Genomic DNA, 22304 nt, shown 5'->3' with positions numbered 1-22304 from the left:
GAAAAAATAGTTCATGAATTCAACGTTTCTCATCGTTTGGTTAAACTAATCTGAAAATTAGTGAAAGAGCAAGGCATTTGTCCAGTTTTAGGAAAGAAGAAAGGAGTAGATATAAGTGAAGAAACAATTAAAAATATCCAGCAAGATTTTTGAACTTGATGAAAACAGTAGAATATGCCCAGATTTCAAAGCTAGCAAAAGAGTTGTTATAAATGGAATTAAAGTAACAAAGCAGAAACTACTAGTGCTGTCAAATTCAAATGAACTTTATGTAGCTTTCAAAATTCTCATCCTGATTGCAAAATTGGAAGGTCAAAATTTTGTGAACTCTCCCCTAAGTGGTGTATTTTGGCTGGATTGTCAGGGACACACTCTGTATGTGTTTGTTAAATAAATGTCGTGTGACTAGGGTCTCCCATTTGCTAGAATGTTCACTGAGTGCAAGTCTTTCGATTTGACGCCATTTCAGCAACTTGCACGTCGATGGTGATGAAATGATTGATGATCAGGACAATGCAACACCCAGTTTCTGAGCGGAGAAAATATCCGACTCAGCTGGGAGTCAAACCCGGGCCCTTAGGATTGACATTCTGTCACACTGACCACTCAGCTACCGGGGGCGGATGTGTTTGTTTATATCATCAAAATGTCAAACTGATGATTGTGGGTGCAAAACTCAGTGAACTTGACTATAAAGAGTTACTTGAGTTAACGGTATGTGACACTAACAGTTATGACTGCGTGATAAGTTTGTGTAATAAATGCCCTGGTAAGGAAACCATTATTGAATTGTTTCATGATTATGATTAGGAAATGCCAGACAGTATTACCTTCAAACAGTGGATTACAACTGACAGGGCAGAAATGATAACAGTGGTTAAGTCTCAGGAAGAGTACTTGGAATCTTTAATTGGTAACTTACAAAAACTCAAAAGTCACCGCTATGTTTCTAAAATCCAAAATAAGTTTTTGAAGGACAAAAAAGCACAACTTCATGAAACTGAGTGCATAGTGCCAGCTGATTTTGCAGAAAGTTTTACATTTGTGATTTAAGATGCAATACAAGGGTACCACTGGGTCAGTGACCAGGCAACAGTGCATCCATTTATTCTCTACTTTAAAAATGAGAAAGATGAAGTTTGCAGTTCTTCAATTTGCATTCTAAGTGACTACTTGGAGCACAACACTTTGGCCGTACATGTGTTTCAAAAGTATGTAATTAATGACATGAAAGAAAATTTTCCCAAGGTTGAGAAGCTGATAGACTTTTCAGATTGAAGTGGTAGTCAGTATAAAAACAAAAAGAATTTTTCAGATCTGTGCAACGACAAAGTAGACTTTGGGTTGGAGGCTGATTTGCACTTTTTTGCATCTTGACATGGTAAAAATGCATGTGATCGAGTAGGAGGTACAACAAAACGTGAAGTAAGGAAAGCCAGCTTACAAACACCAACCACAGACCAAATTCTCACAGTACATGACATGTATGTCTTTTGCAAGGCATTACCTATTTTCTGATCAAGAAAGTAGTGGTTCTGCATATGAATACAACACTTCAGACCAGATTTGAAAACTGTTTAGCATTAAAAGTAACAAGGCATTTCCACAAATTTCTTGGCATTGCAGAAAACTTAGTTCGATGCTATGTAACATCAGACACAGAAATTTATGGGGATCATTGTGTCAGTAAAATTACATCGCTGTCTTTAAGGTTGAATGACATTTATTTAATTTGCTTGTAACACGTAATTTTTACATGCATGTGCCTTTTTTTAACAAAGTATATAAAGAATAAAAGTGAAATTTTTACAATTAGAGTTTTCATTTTACATTATTTCGTATTACATTATAAATGTATGTAAAGTATGTAAAAGAATAAAAATTAATTTCTTATTACATCATAAATGTATGTAAAGTATATAAAAAATAAAAATTAATTTTTTCGATTAGAATTTTCTTTTTACATTATTTCTTATTTCTGCTTTCTTATTACATCATAATTCATTTAGGTCCATATTATAGGGGCATTTTTAATAAGGCACTGCTTGATGCACTTTTTAAAAGTATGGCCTGTCACTGTTTTGATTTCATCCGGTAATGAATTGTGGAAGACAGCTCTGTGGATATAAGGACTTTTGCTGTTAGAGTTAATCTTCTGGTAACCATATGAAAGTCTTTTTTTGTGCCTTGTTTCATAGTGGTGATTGTCCATATTTCTTTTTGTGATCTTAAGTGTCTTCTTTCACTAGCCTTATGGTTTCTAGTACATACATGGCATAAAATGTGAGAATATTGTGTCTAGTGAACAGTGTTTTACAAGATGTTCTTTGTTTTACTTTTGCTACAGTCCTTAAAGCTCGCTTTTGCAGTATGAAGATTCTTTTCATATTTGTTTGGCATTTGCTGCCCCACAGTACTACCCCATATGACAAGAAGGGGCATACTAACCCATAATATACAGTCCTTAGAGTTTCCGAATTGAGATATGGTGATGATCTTCTTAGTACATATAGACTGGATGTTGACTTGCTGCTTCTAAGAGAGTCTGTCGTCTATGTATAGTCCCAAGAATTTACAACCTGAACGGCTATTTGACAGAGTTTCCTTAGTCTCAGTATTGTGCCTGTTTATACCACTGGGTTTAAAATGAATGATATTTGTTTTTTTTTTTTTCATGTTTACTTTCAAGTTGTCTTTTTCAAAGTGTGCTCTTGCCTTTTCGATAAAGCTACAAATTTCTTTGACTAGGCCGGTTCCACTGTCTGCACAACAGACACCAGATGTATCATCGGCATACATAGTGACCAATTGCTTACTGTCCAGAGAACTTGTGAAATTGTTTACGTAACATATGAATAGGACTGAACCTAAAATGGAGCCCTGGGGAACCCCAAAATGTGTTTTTCTTATACTTGACCTTTTCTACTCTAGTATTTCTCCATTTTAATATAGGGTTTCTGTGCACTGTTGCCTCCCTTTTAAATATGTTTCAAGCAATTGCATGAGTTTTCCAATGAAACCACTCTTCGCAATTTTTGACAAGAGTACATTATGATGTACTCTGTCAAAAGCTTTTGAGAGGTCCTAGAATTTATGTTTTCAAGTACGTGGTGAACAAATTGTACAGCTGCTGACATGGTACTTCGACCCTTCCGGAAGCCATGTTGGAAATCCCCTAGTAAGTCAGCGTTATTGTAGTGTTCTTTTCTATCAGTTTGCTGAATGTTGAGATGAGGACTATGGGCCTGTAGTTCTGTACATGCTTTCTTTCCCCTTTTTTGTGTAATGGTTTAAGTACAGCAAGTTTCAACCTGTCTGGGAACACACCTTCTTTGAGTGTACAGTTTATAAGATGAAGTAGTGGTTTCAACAGTTCATGTTTGCATTTCTTCATTAGATATGGAGAAATTTCATCTATTCCTTCTGATTTTTTGTTTTTGAGGCTATCAATGTGCTGCAAAATATCATAAGCACTTACTGTGGGTAATGTACTACTGCAGTTCTGTTTGTCACTAGTCGTGAATATGTGCTGTTTATCCTGTTTCATACACACATCATTTTCGACAATGTCTATGCAGTAATTATTGAAAGTATTGCTGACCAGGGAAAGGGATCGAAAATGACATTATTGTTCACAGTTAATTGTACATTATTAATTTTATTTCTTATTTTATTTACAAGTGACCAGCAAGACTTTGAGACATTATCTGAGGTTCGTATCTCTTGGCTGATTCTTTCTGCTTTTAATTTTCTGACTTCTTTGCGGTACTTGTATTTGCACTGCTTGTAGGTTTCTTTACGTACCTCTGAGTCAGTTAATCTGTGTAAGCAATACAGATTTTCCATTTTGTCTTTTAGATCTTTTGTTTTACAGTCTAATGGCACAGGTTTTGATGTTAAAGGTTGGTTTTTGTGCATATTTACTTTTGTTATTGGCATGGTCCTACGTAGGTGCCCAGTCAGGATTTCTATAAATTCGTTCCATTTATTGTTTACCCCATTGGTAGTAACAACTGATTCCCATTATTCGTGACTTAAACTAAGTCTTAGCTTGGCAATGTTGTTTGCAGATAGTATTCGCTTGTGCTCATACATTTTTCTTGATTTGAACTTGGTATTACATTTTAGTACTAGTGTTTGGCCTAAATGATCTGAAAGGTGACCATTTATGATGTCTGCTGAGATGATATGGTCATAATTTGTAATGATATGATAAATTGATATGGGTGTGTTAGACATTCTAGTGGGTACTAGTCCAAGAATGTCTTTAGCCCCATAGGAGAGGATACAATCTGCAAAACGCTTGCTTTCCTGGTTGTCGAGTAAGGTGTTTATGTTAAGATCTCCAAGTATAACAACATTTACATTTCTGCAACCTGACATTGATTTACTTAGAACTCCGTCAAGTGATTCCAGGAAAGCGTTAAAAGTTTCCACTCGGGGATCTATATATACACCTATAACAATGAACGAAACAGTACAAAATGTGAGTTTGAGAGCTGTAATTTCGAAATCTTTGTCAGCATTGAATTTTTTTGTCCATGACACTTTTTCTGTGGCTGTTATTAACTTACATTTTCTCACGTAAATGGCGACACCACCACCTTTATTTTGTGTTCTACAGTAGAATGTTGCTAGGTTATAGTCTTCTAATTTGAAATGATTAATGTTGTCTACTGTTTTTTGGTGGTCTGTGACTATTACTACATGAGGAGCTAGCTCTGTGATGAATGATTCAAACGCATCTATTTTGTTCCCTAAACCCTGTACATTATAATGTAGAAACGATAAATTGCACTCGTTTGAACTGAGGTCTGCTTGAGGCATATGTGGATCACACACACTTGCATCTGGTGTTGCACTGGTGGAAAGTTTTATTGTCCTAAAAAAATGTCACTTTTGTCCTGCTGATGTATTGTATCACTGACCTAGTATTTTGTGGTTGATTCATCTGTGAATCCGTGATTTTTGTCCTTCAGAGGGATGGCCACTGTAGCGTAGCACTCCGCATTCAGAGTGGCATATGTGTATGATGTGGCTTGCTGAGGTTGAAAGAATAAGTTTGGAATACAATGATGTTTTTGTGCATTTTTACCACCCTGCTGGCCCAAGAACATCATTCAAGAAATCTACTAGTGACAAAGTTTGATACCAATGAAAAACGTTTTAAGGAAACTTTCAGTGCTTGAACTTACCACAGCAACTGGGAGGTCTTACTCTATATCACAGAAGCTGTCTGAAGAAATAAGTGTTCTTAACATTCACCACCATGTTTAGCAACAGTCGAATCTCGAAGGATGTTAATTGAAAATATTTATTTATTTTAAATATGTCCAAATAATATAAATGTTCATTTCAGTGATGTTTCCACTTTTTGTAGATAATCCAGTACCTTACTTCAGTAATAGATTGAGTATATCCCGCCAGCCGGAGTGGCCGTACGGTTCTAGGCGCTACAGTCTGGAGCCGAGCGACCGCTACGGCCGCAGGTTCGAATCCTGCCTCGGGCATGGATGTGTGTGATGTCCTTAGGTTAGTTAGGTTTAAGTAGTTCTAAGTTCTAGGGGACTGATGACCTCAGATGTTAAGTCCCATAGTGCTCAGAGCCATTTGAACCATTTTTGAGTATATCCCGCCAATATCACACATGAATAGGCAACAGCTATAAGATCACTTGTCGAGTAATGTGAATTATCTCCTCATTTTCAAAAATTCATATCTTTGTTCACAGTCAGATATCAATGTTGAAATTTTTACAGTACATTGCCCTCATATAGGTGTACAAACTGTGCAAAAATCATATTTTTATATTCAGTCCCCACCGTAGATAATTAACCCCAAACTTTACAAAAAATGAAAATTTTAAAATTTCAAAAATTTATAAAAAATTAAGGAAACATTTGTAAGTGTTCTTGCTCTATATGAGGCTAATAGTATATGATATCTAACTATAGAAAAAAATAGACTCTCATAAATCACTCCTTGTTTGTTATTTATGGGCTTAAAAACGGATTTTTGAAAATTTGGATACCAAACTTTAGAGGTCATTTTGACTGGTTATTTTTGAATTAAGGGTATTTTGTGTAATAGACAATGTTGTAGAGGACACTTTTCCAAAAACAATCATGTCAATTGCAATGTTGTAACTTAACACAGTGCAGAGATATTCATATTTTTGCTGACGTCTCTAAACTGAAACATTGTCGCCCGCTTACAAACGAAAATAGCCGCCATTCAGTAAAGGTGAAAGATAAAATTTAAAAAAAAACTGTTTTGAACTTCTCAATTATAGGGTAAACACATATAAAAAAATATTTAAAAATGGTCAAGCAACTAACTTAATTTTTATTGGACCACTTCATTTGAATTGACCCTTACACCTTTCCTTCTCATAATATTGTTACAGTCCATTCTGGATTTTCCATTGTTCGATTTTTACTTTTTCAAGAATTTTCGATAAAGCTGTCGGAAGTGACATTGAGCGGTAGTTGATTAACATCAGACCTATCCTCTTATTTATGCAACACTAGCAGATTTGAATCTGTCCGGAAAACTTGCCTGTTTCAGTGAGCTACAACATATGTGGCTGACAGTCCTACTTATCCGTTGGAACAAGTTTCTAGTACTCTATTGGAAAGTCCATCAATTCGATGCGAGCTTTTACTTTTTGAGTGAATTTCAGTTTTATCTAACTGCATAGGTATTGCCTCTTCCATATACAACATTGCATTTTCTAATTAGTATCTGGACTGTATTGTCTCTGCAACTCCTGACTTTTTGTTAACCAACATTTCATTGAGTTTGATAGAAAAGTCTTCCTGTGCTCTCAGGTGGCCTGTTTCGCTTTTAACACTATTCCAAATTGTTTTAGTTTTGTTATCAGAGATGCTAATCTCAGGCATAATGCACATTATATTTCACTGTTTTCAAATATACTCACAAAGGTATCACCCCCCCCCCCCCTCCCCCCATAACCATCTATCACAGCAACAACATAGAACCCCAGAACTAACATTCCTACAGCACCTTAAGCACTTCTCACTAATGGTCGTTTACAATCTCTTATAAAATTTACCTAGACAATAATAGTAATATTCTGTTAACTACAAATCACAAGAGTCACTAAGGTTATGTGAAACACTAATATATGTGTATCCTATCATAATGCTTTTAAAATGATGTTAAAACTCAAAACTCATATGCCCAAAAAATTAGGCCTAAGATCACGTATCCGCAATACAGGCTTTTGAAAAGAAATGGAAAGGTAGAACGTAAAACTTTTAATTTCCCGAGTAGATACTGCACTACTAAGAGTATGTGTAAAGAAAACAACCTGAATTATTTCCTTAATACATAAACAAACATCTTAAATTTGTATGAAAACCTACGTCTAAAGCACGTGGAAACTGGCTCCTAGGATATTTATTAATTTATCTTTTCCCCCAAGAAATACATCGAAACAAGTGAAATCTCAAGTAGATAAGACGGAATAGGCTCTAATTAATTTCCTTAAGGTGTAATATTAACATAATTGACATTTTTTAAAGAATTAACTACTTACTTTCATGAGCTCAGTATTAAAGTGTGTGCGTTCTGTACCAGAGCTGAAATAACAGTTCTATCCTCCTTATTGTATTCCTCCATCAAATGCACTAATACCCACTTAGTTTTATTCTTGATCACCTGACAAATGTTACCTGAATACACACCAACATGATCATCCCCCCCCCCCCCCCCCCCCCCCCAAATCCCATCAAACCTATACTAGAACCACCCCTCTTAACTTGTTTTTACGAAACTGAGGCCTGTTGATTTCCACTACCACTGCTCTCTCCTCTCCCTTACCCCCCTCAACTGACCACTGTACTTCAATGATTTCACAGCACACTTCTCTGCAAAATGAAAACCACACAGTGATCACTTGCTCCAGTCGTATGTGCACAGAAATCAATGGAAGACTGGCAACAAAACTAATAAATAACTGGAACAGTCTCTCTGCTGCAACTCAGAATTTTCAAACTATGTACCGCTACGTATGGATCACCACATATAAAGGTCCCTGGTCCAGAAGTGGGAAGTTTCGGTGAACATATGTTGATGACAACATGGGAACAAACATATTTTGCAATCAAAGCAAAAAGCTGCAAAAAATGACTGTGCACAACATATCATCCCCCACTCCAACCCATTCGGAAGGACGACGGTTCAATTCTGCGTCCGGCTATCCTGATTTAGGTTTTCCGTGATTTCCCTATATCACTTCAGGCAAATGCCAGGATGGTTCCTTTGAAAGGGCACGGCCGATTTCCTTCCTCATCCTTCCCTAACCCAAGCTTGTGCTTCGTCTCTAATGGCCTCGTTGTCGATGGGACGTTAAACACTAATCTCCTCCTCCTCCCACTCCAACCAGCAATGAATGATCCATGAACTTTTCCATCATCTCCACTGCTAATTAAAGAGAGAGAGAGAGAGAGAGAGAACCACTATTAAGTTTCCGGCCTTAATAAGCTCGTGGCACTAATAATACCTAACATAAACACGAATGCATAACCCCCAATACACAGAATCAAAGTAACTCACTATGGAATGGGCACACAATGTTTCAGTGAAATGTCTCGCAGTGAGCTAACAATGTCTAAAGACTCATTAACATACGTAACATACAACTTTGAAACAGAGATACCTAACACAAGTGTGCACCACCAATTACCTTATTACTACATGCCATCTACAAACATGACCCTTTTAAAAAAATCTGCACCAACGTGATGTCCCACAGCACATATATGTCATGGGTCAAAGCAGGTGGGTGGTATCGGACACTTTCGTTGACCAGAAAAATTTTATCCTCGGTAAATTACGTATAGCAATGGGCAGTTCACGAAACTGGACGAATGCCACATCAGACGATGACAAAAATTAATTACATTCTGTTTCATGGCAGCCAGTGCAGTTTTCCCATGTGGCACATGGGTTAGTACCATGTATCCAAAGGGCGGAGTAGGGAGAGTCAAGTCGTTAAAACATCTGGACATAATATTGCAAGCGATATGAGGTGGAATGAGTATGTGTTTGATAGAGAAGGTTTATTGGGAGAATTTCTTAGGGGAGAGTGATTCACCCGTAAAAGTGTCTGCATGTGGGACGCTGGTGCGACCTATTCTTGAGTACTGCTCAAGTGCTTGGGATACGTACCAGGTTGGATTGAAGGAAGACATCGAAGCAGTTCAGAGGTGGGCCGTCAGATTAGTTACCGGTACGTTCGAACAACACATAAGTGTTGTGGAGATGCTTCGGGAACTCACATGGCAATCTCTGGAGGGAAGGGGATGTTCTTTCCTATACACACTGTTGTTGTGATCTTCAGTCCTGAGACTGGTTTGATGTAGCTCTCCATGTTACTCTATCCTGTGCAAGCTTCTTCATCTCCCAGTACCTACTGCAACCTACATCCTTCTGAATCTGTTTTGTGTATTCATATCTTGGTCTCCCTCTACGGTTTTTACCATCTGTGCTTGCCTCCAATACTAAATTTGTGATCTCTTGATGCCTCAGAACATGTCCTACCAACCGATCCCTTCTTCTAGTCAAGTTGTGCCACAAACTTCTCTTCTCCCCAATCCTATTCAATACCTGCTCATTAGTTATATGATCTACCCATCTAATCTTCAGCATTCTTCTGTAGCACCACATTTCGAAAGTTTCTATTCCCTTCTTGTCCAAATTAGTTATCGTCCATGTTTCACTTCCATACATAGCTACGTTTCATACAAATACTTTCAGAAACGACTTCCTGACACTTAAATCTATACTCGATGTTAACAAATTCCTCTTCTTCAGAAACGCTTTCCTTGCCATTGCCAGTCTACATTTTATATCGTCTCTACTTCGACTATCATCAATTATTTTGCTCCCCAAATAGCAAAACTCATTTACTACTTTAAGTGTCTCATTTCCTAATGTAATTCCCTCAGCATCACCCGACTTGATTTGACTACATTCCATTATCCTCGTTTTGCTTTTGTTGATGTTCATCTTATATCCTCCTTTCAAGACACTGTCCATTCCCTTCAACTGCTCTTCCAAGTCCTTTGCTGTCTCTGACAGAATTACAATGTCATCGGCGAACCTCAAAGTTTTTATTTCTTCTCCATGGATTTTAATACCTACTCCGAATTTTTCTTTTGTTTCCTTCACTGCTTGCTCAATATACAGATTGAATAACATCGGGAAGAGGCTACAACCCCGTCTCACTCCCTTCCCAACCACTGCTTCCCTTTCATCTCCCTCGACTCATAACTGCCGTCTGGTTTCTGTAAAAATTGTAAATAGCCTTTCGCTCCCTGTATCTTACCCCTGCCACCTTCAGAATTTGAAAGAGTATTCCACTCAACATTATCAAAAGCTTTCTCTAAGTCTACAAATGCTAGAAACATAGGTTTGCCTTTCCTTAATCTAGCTCCTAAGATAAGTCGTAGAGTCAGTATTGCCTCACATGTTCCAATATTTCTACGGAATCGAAACTGATCTTCCCCAAGGTCGACTTCTACCAGTTTTTCCATTTGTCTGTAAATAATTCGCGTTAGTATTTTGTATCCGTGACTTATTAAATTGATTGTTCAGTAATTTTCACATCTGTCAACACCTGCTCTCTTTGGGATTGGAATTATTATATTCTCCTTAAGTCTGAGGGTATTTCGCCTCTCTCATACATCTTGCTGACCAGATGGTAGAGTTTTGTCAGGACTGGCTCTCCCAAGGCCATCAGTAGTTCTAATGGAATGTTGTCTACTCCCAGGGCCTTGTTTCGACTTAGGTCTTTCAGTGCTCTGTCAAACTCTTCACGCAGAATCATATCTCCCATTTCATCTTCATCTACATCCTCTTCCATTTCCATATATTGTCCTCAAGTACATCGCCCTTGTATAGACCCTCTATATACTCCCTCCACCTTTCTGCTTTCCCTTCTTTGCTTAGAACTGGGTTTCTTTCTGAGCTCTTGATATTTGTACAAGTGGTTCTCTTTTCTCCAAAGGTCTCTTTAATTTTCATGTAGGCAGTATCTATCTTACCCCTAGTGATATAAGCCTCTACATTCTTACATTTGTCCTCTAGCCATCCCTGCTTAGTTATTTTTCACTTCCTATCGATTCCATTTTTGAGACGTTTGTATTCCTTTTTGCCTGCTTCATTTACTGCATTTTTATATTTTCTCCTTTCATCAGTTAAATTCAGTATTTCTTCTGTTACCCAAGGATTTCTACTAGCTCTCGTCTTTTTACCTACTTGATCTTCTGCTGCCTTCACTTTTATACACACTATTGAGAAAATTTAGAAAACTGGCATTTTGAGGTGACTACTGAACGGTTCTTCTGCCGCCAATGTACGTTGCGCATAAGGACCATGAAGATAAGATATGAAAAATTAGGGCTCATACGGAGGCATATAGACAGTCATTTTTCTCTCGCTATATTTGCAAGTGGAACAGAAAGGGAAATGACAAGTAGTGGTACAAATATTTCTTGCAGGAGTTCCTGTACACGGTGGCTTGCGGAGTACTTATGCAGATTAGGATACTTTTAAGCGTAGAATGAGCGGCAACGTATTTTGGGGGTCAAAATTTAAATGTTATTCACAGGTTACTTAAAGGCTTCTTAAAATTTTACTTTCTTAGCTTTCGTAGTTACAACTACTGTCTTTTTGAATGAACTGTACGTTTTGTCCTTATCTGGACACCCAGATGTTATACGATTACCTCTTCTCATTGCTATGAAAAACATTGTCTGCCCACTGCTCTCGGACTGTTTACAATGAGCTGCTGACAAATTAAGGCCTGACATGTATACTGAGCTGGAAGTTTTATGAAGGAAAAAGCAAAGTACATCAATTGAACATTTATTGCTTTGTACTGATAGTTGATAAAATTTTGCTATGTATAATCCCCTCTCTTCCCCCACCAAAAAGTTTCAAATGCCATTTTCTAGAGCTAGTATTTCTTTGAAATGTATGTCATTAGAAACTAATTCTGTGAGAGATTGCAAAAATTCCCCCTAAAAATGTTTCTCAGTAGCTTTCTAAGTGACTTGTGCATAATGGAAAGAACTAAATTAACACTAATTGTCAATAAAAAATTCAGAGGCGGATATAAATTTTTATTAAATAGTGTTAGTAAATTGGTTGACAGGCCAAGTTGAAGGAAATTACCAATAATTCATAGGCTTAAAAAATATACTGGGAAGCAATTATTTGCAACATAATGCTGAGGAATTCATTCTGAACAGTTCCAAAATTGTCATGTAAACCATTATATTTTCATATATTTGCCAACTGTACATGTTCCACAAAATTATGAACTTAGGTTATGTATTTTTTATCATCTAGTTGAGAATGACAAAAAAGAGGGAAGGGGTGGGAAAAGTATTTGTTTACATTCATTTATGACTGATAAGCTTACCAAGTGTTGTGGGAAAGGGGGGGGGGGGGGGGGCGGGGGGGTACGTGGTGCATGCATGGTAGAGAGAGAAAGAGAAAGTTAAAATGTTTCAGTGAAGTCTTTTGTTTCAGCATAAATGTTACATAGTGGCAACGTGTGATCGGGACTTGAAAAAGAGGATACGAAAGATTCCTGGCGTTCCCATTATGTATGTCGCCCAGCACAGGTGAGTCTATTGTAGTTTCATAATTGTGCTGAAATAATAGTTCACATTTCTCAGTAATACATAACTTTGGCAGCCAAGAGAATCGTGCTTCCAAAGATCAGATGTCTTTCGGTTATTGTTGATTGTTTATTTTGATTAAGACTATTAAATGAGTAAGAGAATATGAATTTAAAATAAAACCACACGGGTCTGAGACATTCTGCTTGCTCCAAATATTTCTTGCAGGAGTTCCTGTATAATTTTGACAGTTCATTTTATCTTGTCATCTCATGTAGATTTCTTCTGGAATGCTAATATATTTATTATAAAATTATCAGTTTTTTCCTTCAGGATAAAATTCAATCGTCAGTTGCAAATTTTACCATGCTTTACCAGTTTCAACAGATTAATTTGTCTTCTTCAGAAGCCTACAAAATTTGGGATATTATAAACCTTTAGACCTTGGCTATACATTTATGTGGAGTATAAGACTTACTTACTTAGTATTGGTTTAGCAGATGTCAATATCTTCTTCCGAGAATAAAAATACCATTATATGTCCAGAAATGTATGTATTGTAAGTGTTTAAAATAAACACTGATTTGCAATTTACAGTAACTGAATCACATCTTTGTATCTGTAGTACTAACAGCAAGGAACATACATAAAAGCATGTAAAAACAAAAATATAACCAAGGTATATAAAGAAGTATAATGTAGTATATTTGGAAAAACGTGACACACAATTCTAATATGTGAAAGGAAAGTTCTGGTTGAGAATTAAGAGTAATTTAGGAATAAAGGAGACTACTCCTCAAAAGGCAGAAGTGCTGTGTCATCAATAGATACACAAACAAAAGGTACAGAGATTGACTGGATTTCGGAATGCACTTCCTTTTTCAAGCTTCTAGAAAAAACGTGTGCGCGCGCGCACACACACACACACACACACACACGCACTGTCTCTCTACATTGTGCTCAGTCAACTACCGGCTCTTTCCTGACCCACAGTGAGCGAGAAGTGTTATGCTGTTATCAGGAGTCACTTGGTCCGTGGAGTTGTGTGCGTGACTGTCGTAACGGACGTGGCCGATACTACAGAGTGTAACAAAGTCGGGACAGCTATTATGGAGTGTGTCATAAAGGCGAGAGGGAAGAAATATAAGAGAGAAACAAACAAACAATGGAGGCGAGTTAAATAAAGGAGGCAATATCGAAGTATTGTATTGAGGTATAAAGAGACGACTCACTGAAAGGCAGAAGCACAGATTGCCGACAGATACGCAAGCAAAAGGTAAAGAGCTTTGCTTGGCTAGCCTCTGGAATGAAACTCCTCCTCAAGCAACCGGCGAGTGCCCCCCCTGCCTCCACACACACACACACACACACACACACACACACACACACACACACACACACACACACACACACACACACACACCTGTCTCCCTACATTGTGCTCATTCCACTGCCAGCCCTTTCCCCTTTCCTGGCCCACGGTGGGGTGGGGGTTGAGGGGTGAGAGAGGTTGGAGGCAAGGAGGGGGTAGAAAGGACAGGTAACATTAGGTTTGGATGGAAGAAAGCCAATACACTAGGCATGGAAAGTTCAGTTGAGAATTACGAATTATTTAGGAATAAAGGAGACGACTCACCGAAAGGCAGATCGCTGCATCATAGATAGGTACACAAACAAAAGGTAGAGAGATTGGCTAGCTTTCAGAATCACTTCTAGCATCTCAGTGTCCCCACATCAGCTAGGTGGTTGCTGTTATCTCATGTTCTACTCTATGAAATCACATGCCCAACCATCTGCCACCTGCACCCCTAGCTAGCCCACAGAAGGCTTCCCCCTCTCCTCCAAGCCACTAGAAGCTTCCCCCCAACCCCCTTCCTGCCTTCCGCCTCTCTCCACACTGCACTCGTTTGTCCTCAAGCTTGAAGAAAGAAGTGCATTCTGAAAGCTACTCAACCTCTCTACCTTTTGTTTGTATACCTATCGACAATACAGTGTTTCTGCCTGTCACCAAGCGAGGTGGTGCAGTGGTTAACACATTGGACTCACATTCAGGAGTACGACGGTTCAAATCCACCTTCGGCCATCCTGATTTAGGTTTTCTGTGATTTCCCTAAATCGTTTCAGGCAAATGCCAGGATGGTTCCTTTGAAGGGGCATGGCCGATTTCCTTCCCTAATCCGAGCTAGTGCTCCGTCTCTAATGACCTCATTGTCGACAGGATGTTAAACATTAATCTCCTCCTCCTGGCCTTTATTCCTAAATAATTAATAATTTATGAAAGGAATAGGCTAATTTTCACATTTTATAAGAGAAGAAATGCAATCAAAATAGTGTATGTTTTTTAATGCTAGCTGGTCATTCACCAAATCTTTTGAATTTAGGTGACAATGTTTGTTGTTGTTGTTGTTGTTGTGGTCTTCAGTCCTTAGACTGGTTTGATGCAGCTCTCCATGCTACTCTATCCTGTGCAAGCTTCTTCATCTCCCAGTACCTACTGCAGCCTACATCCTTCTGAATCTGCTTGGTGTATTCATCTCTTGGTCTCCTCTACAATTTTTACCCTCCATGCTGCCCTCCAATACTAAATTCTTGATGCCTCAGAACATGTCCTACCAACCAATCCCTTTTTCTAGTCAAGTTGTGCCACAAACTTCTCTTCTCCCCAATCCTATTCAATACCTCCTCATTAGTTACGTGATCTACCCATCTAATCTTCAGCATTCTTCTGTAGCACCACATTTCGAAAGCTTCTATTCTCTTCTTGTCTAAACTATTTATCGTCGATGTTTCACTTCCATACATGGCTACACTCCATACAAATACTTTCATAAACTACTTCCTGACACTTAAATCTATACTCGATGTTAACAAATTTCTCTTCTTCAGAAACGCTTTCCTTGCCATTGCCAGTCTACATTTTATATCGTCTCTACTTCAACCATCATCAATTATTTTGCTCCCCAAATAGCAAAACTCATTTACTACTTTAAGTGTCTCATTTCCTAATCTAGTTCCCTCAGCATCACCCGACTTGATTCGACTACATTCCATTATCCTCGTTTTGCTTTTGTTGATGTTCATCTTATATCCTCCCTTCAAGACACTATCCATTCCGTTCAACTGCTCTTCCAGGTCCTTTGCTGTCTATGACAGAATTACAATGTCATTGGTGAACCTCAAAGTTTTTATTTCTTCTCCGTGGATTTTTATTCCTACTCTGAATTTTTCTTTTGTTTCCTTCACTGCTTGCTCAATATGCAGATTGAATGACATCGGGGAGAGGCTACAACCCCGTCTCACTCCCTTCCCAACCACTGCTTCCCTTTCATGTCCCTCGACTCTTATAACTGCCATCTGGTTTCCGTACAAATTGTCGCTCCCTGTATTTTACCCCTGCCACCTTCAGAATTTGAAAGTGAGTATTCCAGTCAACATTGTCAAAAGCTGTCTCTAAGTCTACAAATGCTAGGAACATAGGTTTGCTTTTCCTTAATTTAGCTTCTAAGATAAGTCGTAGGGTCAGTATTGCCTAACGTGTTCCAATATTTTTACGGAATCCAATCTGATCTTCCCCGAGGTCGGCTTCTACTAGTTTTTTCATTCGTCTGTAAAGAATTCACGTTAGTATGTTGCAGCAGTGACTTATTAAACTGATAGTTCGGTAATTTTCACATCTGTCAACACCTGCTTTCTTTGGAATTGGAATTATTACATTCTTCTTGAAGTCTGAGGGTATTTCACCTGTCTCATACATCTTGCTGACCAGATGGTAGAGTTTTGTCAGGACTGGCTCTCCCAAGGCTGTCAGTAGTTCTAAGGGAATGTTGTCTGCTCCCGTGGCCTTGTTTCGACTCGGGGCTTTCAGTGCTTTGTCCAACTCTTCACGCAGAATCATATCTCCCATTTCATCTTCATCTACATCCTCTTCCATTTCCATAATATTGTCCTCAAGTACATTGCCCTTGTATAGACCCTCTATATACTCCCCCCACCTTTCTGTTTTCCCTTCTTTGCTTAGAACTGGGTTTCCATCTGAGCTCTTGATTTTCATACAAGTGGTTCTCTTTTCTCCAAAGGCCTCTTTAATTTTCCTGTAGGCAGTATCTATCTTACTCCCAGTGAGATCAGCCTCAATGTTTATATATTTAAAATTCTTTTAAAAAGTTCACTTTTTATATACAAGGTGTAAAGATTTATAATATCCCTAATTTTGTCAGCTTCTGAAAAGAAAGCAAACTAATTTGTCAAAACTGGTAAAGCATTATAAAATTTATTTGCAACTGATAATAATATAATTGTCATTGTGCCTTCATATTTTGTTTCTGTTCTTACCTCTTGCTTAAATGAAATTTTTGTCAAAGCTAACTGCTCACTGTAACAATTGTTTTGTATCTCTTACCTAATGTGATGACTGCAGGCAGAAATTTAAAGATTTATGCTTCACACCAGGCCTAATGCTTTGTTACTGGCCTCCTCCTACAATAAAAATTAATCACTGAATTACTTACAGTTTTTATTTCTGTGGATGCAATATTTCATTTCTGATTTATAGTGCTGATGTAACAGGTGATAGAGTGAAAGATAAAAATAAGTTGGAGAAGTTTAGTTTTTAATGAAGGTAATTTTTATACATGTATATAGCTAGGATGATAATGAAATACTAACATGTTGGTATAATTTTACTAAAGGTGAAAGCACTTATTGATGTGTCAGGGCTGGGTGATAAAAGTGATGAACACTATATTTAATCATAAATAAATAACGTAATGCTTACAAGGTGAAAGGAACTGCTTATATTGTTTTAGTATAGCATTAGCAGTAACTTTCTTGACTTAGTGACTATTTCCTGTTGGACCATAGGGCAGCATCTGATTCTGTTGGCAGCCAAACATTTCACTTCACTCCATGTTTTACCAGCTTTCAGAGCGTCTTCTTCCACTGTTCTTTTCCATGTCTTTTTCGGGTGGCCACGTCTACATTTCCATTGTGAGTTCCAGTCCAGTGCTGCCTTTTCAACAGCTGGTTTGTCATCTCCCACAATTCGTCATTTGATATAACATCTGCCCACCTCACATTTATAATTTGCCAAAGATACCGGTTTATGAAGACTTGCAGCTGGTTTACAGTCATGTTTGTTACCTTCCATGTTTCGCAACTATACGGGAAGGCTGACGTCACGTTGCTATTGAACAAACACAGCTTGGTTAGTCTCGAGATGTTCTTTTCCACAAGACAGTTGTACAAAGGCTCCATTTGCCTTCCGTATCCGACTCTACATCCTCCTCGGCCCCTCCATCTTTACAGGTGGTACTTTCTAGATATACAAATGAGTCTACCATATATTGTTAGCTTCACTTGTTTTTCAGATCGTGTTTTCATTTCCTTACTTTTCTGAACATTTATATTATGTCCTGCAATTTCTGCTTGCTCTTTCAGTCTTTCCAACTTTTCATCCATGTCACACAATCTTTACTAGAGCAGACAGATATTGTCAGCAAAGTCAAGGTCTTCAAGCCTGTCTTAAAATTCCCCACTGAATACCTCTTCTCCTACCATCAACAACTCTTTTCATTACGCTGTACAGTACATACAAGAACAAGGTAGGTGACAGAATACATCCCTGCCTCACCCTAGCATTTGTTTGGATAGTTTCAGTAAGTTTCCCATTGTGTAGCACCCTACATTCATATCCATCATACATGGCTTTAATAATATTAATTATCTTTAATGGTATTCCATATTCTTCCAAGGTATGCCACATAACTCTCCTATTAAGAGTGTCAAATGCCTTTTCAAAATCAGTAAATGTAAGGTAGAGTGTGTTCTGCCAATCTGCACTCTGTTCAAGTATTATACGCAGTGTGTTGATGAGATCGACACAGCTTTTGTACGCTCTAAACCCAGCTTGCTTTTTTCTCAGTCGTGTCTCGACTGAGTCCTTGAAACAATTTAGCATCAGTCAACTGAGTACTTTACTTGGTACAGATACGAGGGTGATGCCTCGATAGTTATTACAGTTGGTAATATCCCCTTTCTTTGGCAACTTAATAATCAGCCCTTCTTTCCGATCCTTTCTCTTCTGACTACATCTTCTCAAACAATAGATGCAGTAGACTTGTGGTGGTGTCAGTGTCTGCTTTTAGCACCTCAGATGCAATATTATCCATTCCTGGAGCCTGCCCGTTCCTTATCTGTTTGAGAGCTATTTTAATTCCAGTCTTAGTTGGTGTGTTTACATTGATTCTGTCACTGGCATCTGAAAAATTCCAATGCCTCTCCCTCTCTTCAGGTTACTCTCTGTTTAAGACTTCAAAAAAATGTTCTTTCCATCTTTTAAGTTGTCGTCAACAGTCGACCCTCCTTGCTTTTCACAGGTCTGTTCATGTTGAAACCTTTTTTGGACAACGTTGTAGTGATGCGGTACAGTTCTTTTGCATCACCCCTTGCTGCGGCTGTCTCTGCTCATACATCCACTTTCTCCTGTCATTCCTCACACTTCTCTTGATTTGAGAGTCAATAGGTGCATACTCAACTTGCATTCGAGTTTTCTGCTGTCTTGTTTTACTCATATTTAATGTTTCCTTAATCTCCTTCGTACAGCTGATCAAATTCCATGAACGCTCAGACATCCAATCTTTCTTGAAATGGTTTTTAAAGCCAAGGATCTGTTTGCTCACATTGCAATAGAAGTCCTTAATCTGAGTCCATGTATCATCAACACTATTTCCATCATTTTCCTGTGCTTCTTGGAGTGCCTTGTAGCACTCCTTAGCTCAGTACAGAAAGCTTCTTGTTTTGCTGTTATTCTAAGTTTTCCCACATCATATTTTTTGTTCCATTGTTCAAAGTTTCTATTTGTAGCTATGATTTTTAGTCTAAAATTTGCAACAATAAGGTGCTGATCATTGCCAACATCAGCTCCACATTTATTTCTCACGTTCATCAGCGACCTTCTAAATTTTTTGCTTCGCACTATATGATCAATTTGGTTTTCTGTTCTGTGATCAGGGGATACCCATGTAACCTATGACAAATCTCATGTGGGAATAATGTACCTCCAATCACCAAATCGTGACTAGCACAGAAATTTGTAAACATATCTCCATTTTCATTCATTTCTTTGATACCATGGACTCCCTTTACATGCTCTAGGCCTTCAGTGTTCTTTCAAACTTTTGCATTTAGGTCTCCCATAATAATAAAGATGTCCCTCTTACTGGTACTTTTTATGGTGTCACTTAAGGAGAGGTAAAACTCTCTTTTCTTGTTCAGTAATCTGAGTTTTCTGTAGGAGCATAGCATTGGATAACTGACATTTTGAATGTTTCTTTAAAACGTGCTGTCAGTAGTCTTTCTAAAACTGGTTTCCATTCCATAAGGCTCTTTTCCGCTCCTTTGGTTAACAAAAGTCCAACTCCATTTCTGTGCTCTGCATCCTCTCCAGCAGGTCCAGAGTATAAAAAGGTGTGTCCATCTTGTGCTTGGATTTCTCCAAACTCTAGCCATCTCACCTCACTAAGTCCGAGAATGTCCAACCTGTAACTCGTCATCTCCTTTGTAACCTCTTTCAGTTGGCTGGCTTCTCTCAATGTTCTAATATTCTAGAAACCTATTTTCGTTGTTCATTTCATGCCAAAGGTCGTCATATTTGAGTCTGTCTGGCTGTTGTTTTCTGCTGTTTCTTTAATCATTTGTTTTTGGGAGTGTCGGTGATTGGCCCACAGCTCCCTAGTCTGGTGGTGGGGCTGCCACCTAACAGCCTCCAGACTTGCCCGATTTTCTTTTAAGGGTTTACTCCCCTATGGCAGCTGGCTTCCCTACACCTAAGAGTCCCCCCTACCCTTTATTATATTTTGAGATGGCAGAAAAAGGACAGGATAAGGACAGGCGAGATGAAAACGACCAGTGGGCCGTTGTGGGACACACTTTGTCTAGCTCCTGCCCCTCAGCCTCCTCCAGGCTTTTAGACTAAAAGCTTACTTGTTTAGCAATCTTTTTATTGTGAGAAAGAGAAAAGAGGGGCTTCTGAGATGATGTTTTTATGTCAATAAACTGTTGTAAAGTATTGCTGGAACAGTAAAGTAAATCAGATGAATTTGCTATGGAAGACTTTTGGTTGAAACTGTTAAGTCTCACCAAACAAGCACACTTTCAGGCTCTTCAAATATTTTGGTCCTAATGCTGAAGCAGTAGGAAAACACACCACTCTCAATTTTGGTAAAGTTGTAGAAGTTGTAGAGATGTAATAGACATGGACACCGTTGAACTGCAAACAGAATGGGAAATGGAAGGCATAACACAAGTTGATAACATGAAGAAGAGAGTAAATGGTGATCTACAGAAGACTGCAACATCATCTGATCCAAAGTGACACTATAAAGGTCAAAAGATGTGATCACACCACTGTAGGGTGTAATGTCAAGACAAAATGCAGCAAATAGTGCAAAGACACCCGTGAAACAGAACCATTGTATTGTACACCTGACATCTGCGTAAAGTGCTTGTACTCTTACCCTCCCACTGTCGAAATTCACTTAGTGTCTTCATTAGTTTCAAAAGCTTCGAGAGGCGTAAGATATATGAAAGGAAAACTTTTTACTTGTATCCATTTTCTCTTGTTGTTGGCTCCAAGTCTTGCTTGTAGGGGTACATTCCTGTGGCTGAAATTTTGATTTAAATAATGATGACTAAATAACTGATGAAGATATGCCTGTATATTTCTGGAATTTTATTCTTTGTCACGTTATTACGTATAACTCCGTCTTTGCAATTTCCACTTAATATTCCAAATTACATTATTAGCATTGATCATAAAAAAAAAGTCTGTCTCCGTCAGAGGCATACCCACTACTACTTATATTCTGCGGTACTCACAATATTCCAAAAATTTTACAAAGCAAAAGAAATTACAAACTTACGTGACAAAAGGAAAATCCTTGCCAAAAGACATCACTACTTTATAATATTATGAGAAGGAAAGTTGTGACTCAGCATATAGCGGAGATGCTGAGTCACAAATAGGTAGAACAGAAAGATTTCACATTTACAGCTTTCGGCCAGTGTCCTTTGTCACCAGTAGACACGCACACACACGACTGCAGTCTCAAGCAACTTGAAACAACACTGCGAGAGCAGCACCAGTGCATGATGGGAGTAGTGGTGACTGGGTGGGGAAAAGCAGGAGGCTGGGGCAGGGAGGGATAGTATGATGAGGATGGTTCTTCTCCTGCAGGTTGGGCAGCGGGCAAGGGAGAGGGGGAGGGAAGTAGCGGAATAGGAGAGGAATAGAGAGAAATAAAAAATAAAGAAAAAAAGGATCGGATATGGTGGTGGAATGGTGGCTGTGTAATGCTGGAATGGGAGCAGGGAAGGGGCTGAACATGCTGCCAAACATGATATCCTTCATTTCAGTGACTACTTCACAGCCTGTGCCATATGGATCTTTCCCGCCAACATGAGCTTTTCTGAATTGGGCATGTGGGAACTTTCCCTGCAATACATCCTACGTTCCCATAACCCTTCTGGCCTCAACACTCCCCTGTGGGTCCGGCGTAAGAATAGGCCCGAGGTATTCCTGCCTGTCATAAGAGGCGACTAAAAGGAGTCCCTCCCCCTCAAGGGGGTTGTTTGCGTTTGTGTCCGGAGACG

At 38.5% G+C, this 22304-nt stretch overlaps 1 protein-coding gene across 2 annotated transcripts in view; it reads left to right on the top strand.

The window, feature by feature from the left end:
* LOC124802399 (rRNA-processing protein FCF1 homolog) overlaps nucleotides 1–22304 on the top strand; it is a 49025-nt gene that overhangs the window by 6106 nt on the left and 20615 nt on the right. For both annotated transcript variants that reach the window (XM_047263150.1, XM_047263149.1), the window contains one exon: nucleotides 12565–12659. In XM_047263150.1, the coding sequence (XP_047119106.1) occupies nucleotides 12565–12659 (95 nt within the window). The remainder of the gene's footprint in view (nucleotides 1–12564; nucleotides 12660–22304) is intronic.

Source organism: Schistocerca piceifrons, chromosome 6, assembly GCF_021461385.2.
Source record: "Schistocerca piceifrons isolate TAMUIC-IGC-003096 chromosome 6, iqSchPice1.1, whole genome shotgun sequence".
NCBI classification, from domain to species: domain Eukaryota; kingdom Metazoa; phylum Arthropoda; class Insecta; order Orthoptera; family Acrididae; genus Schistocerca; species Schistocerca piceifrons.
This window is presented reverse-complemented; position numbering and strand designations above follow the sequence as displayed.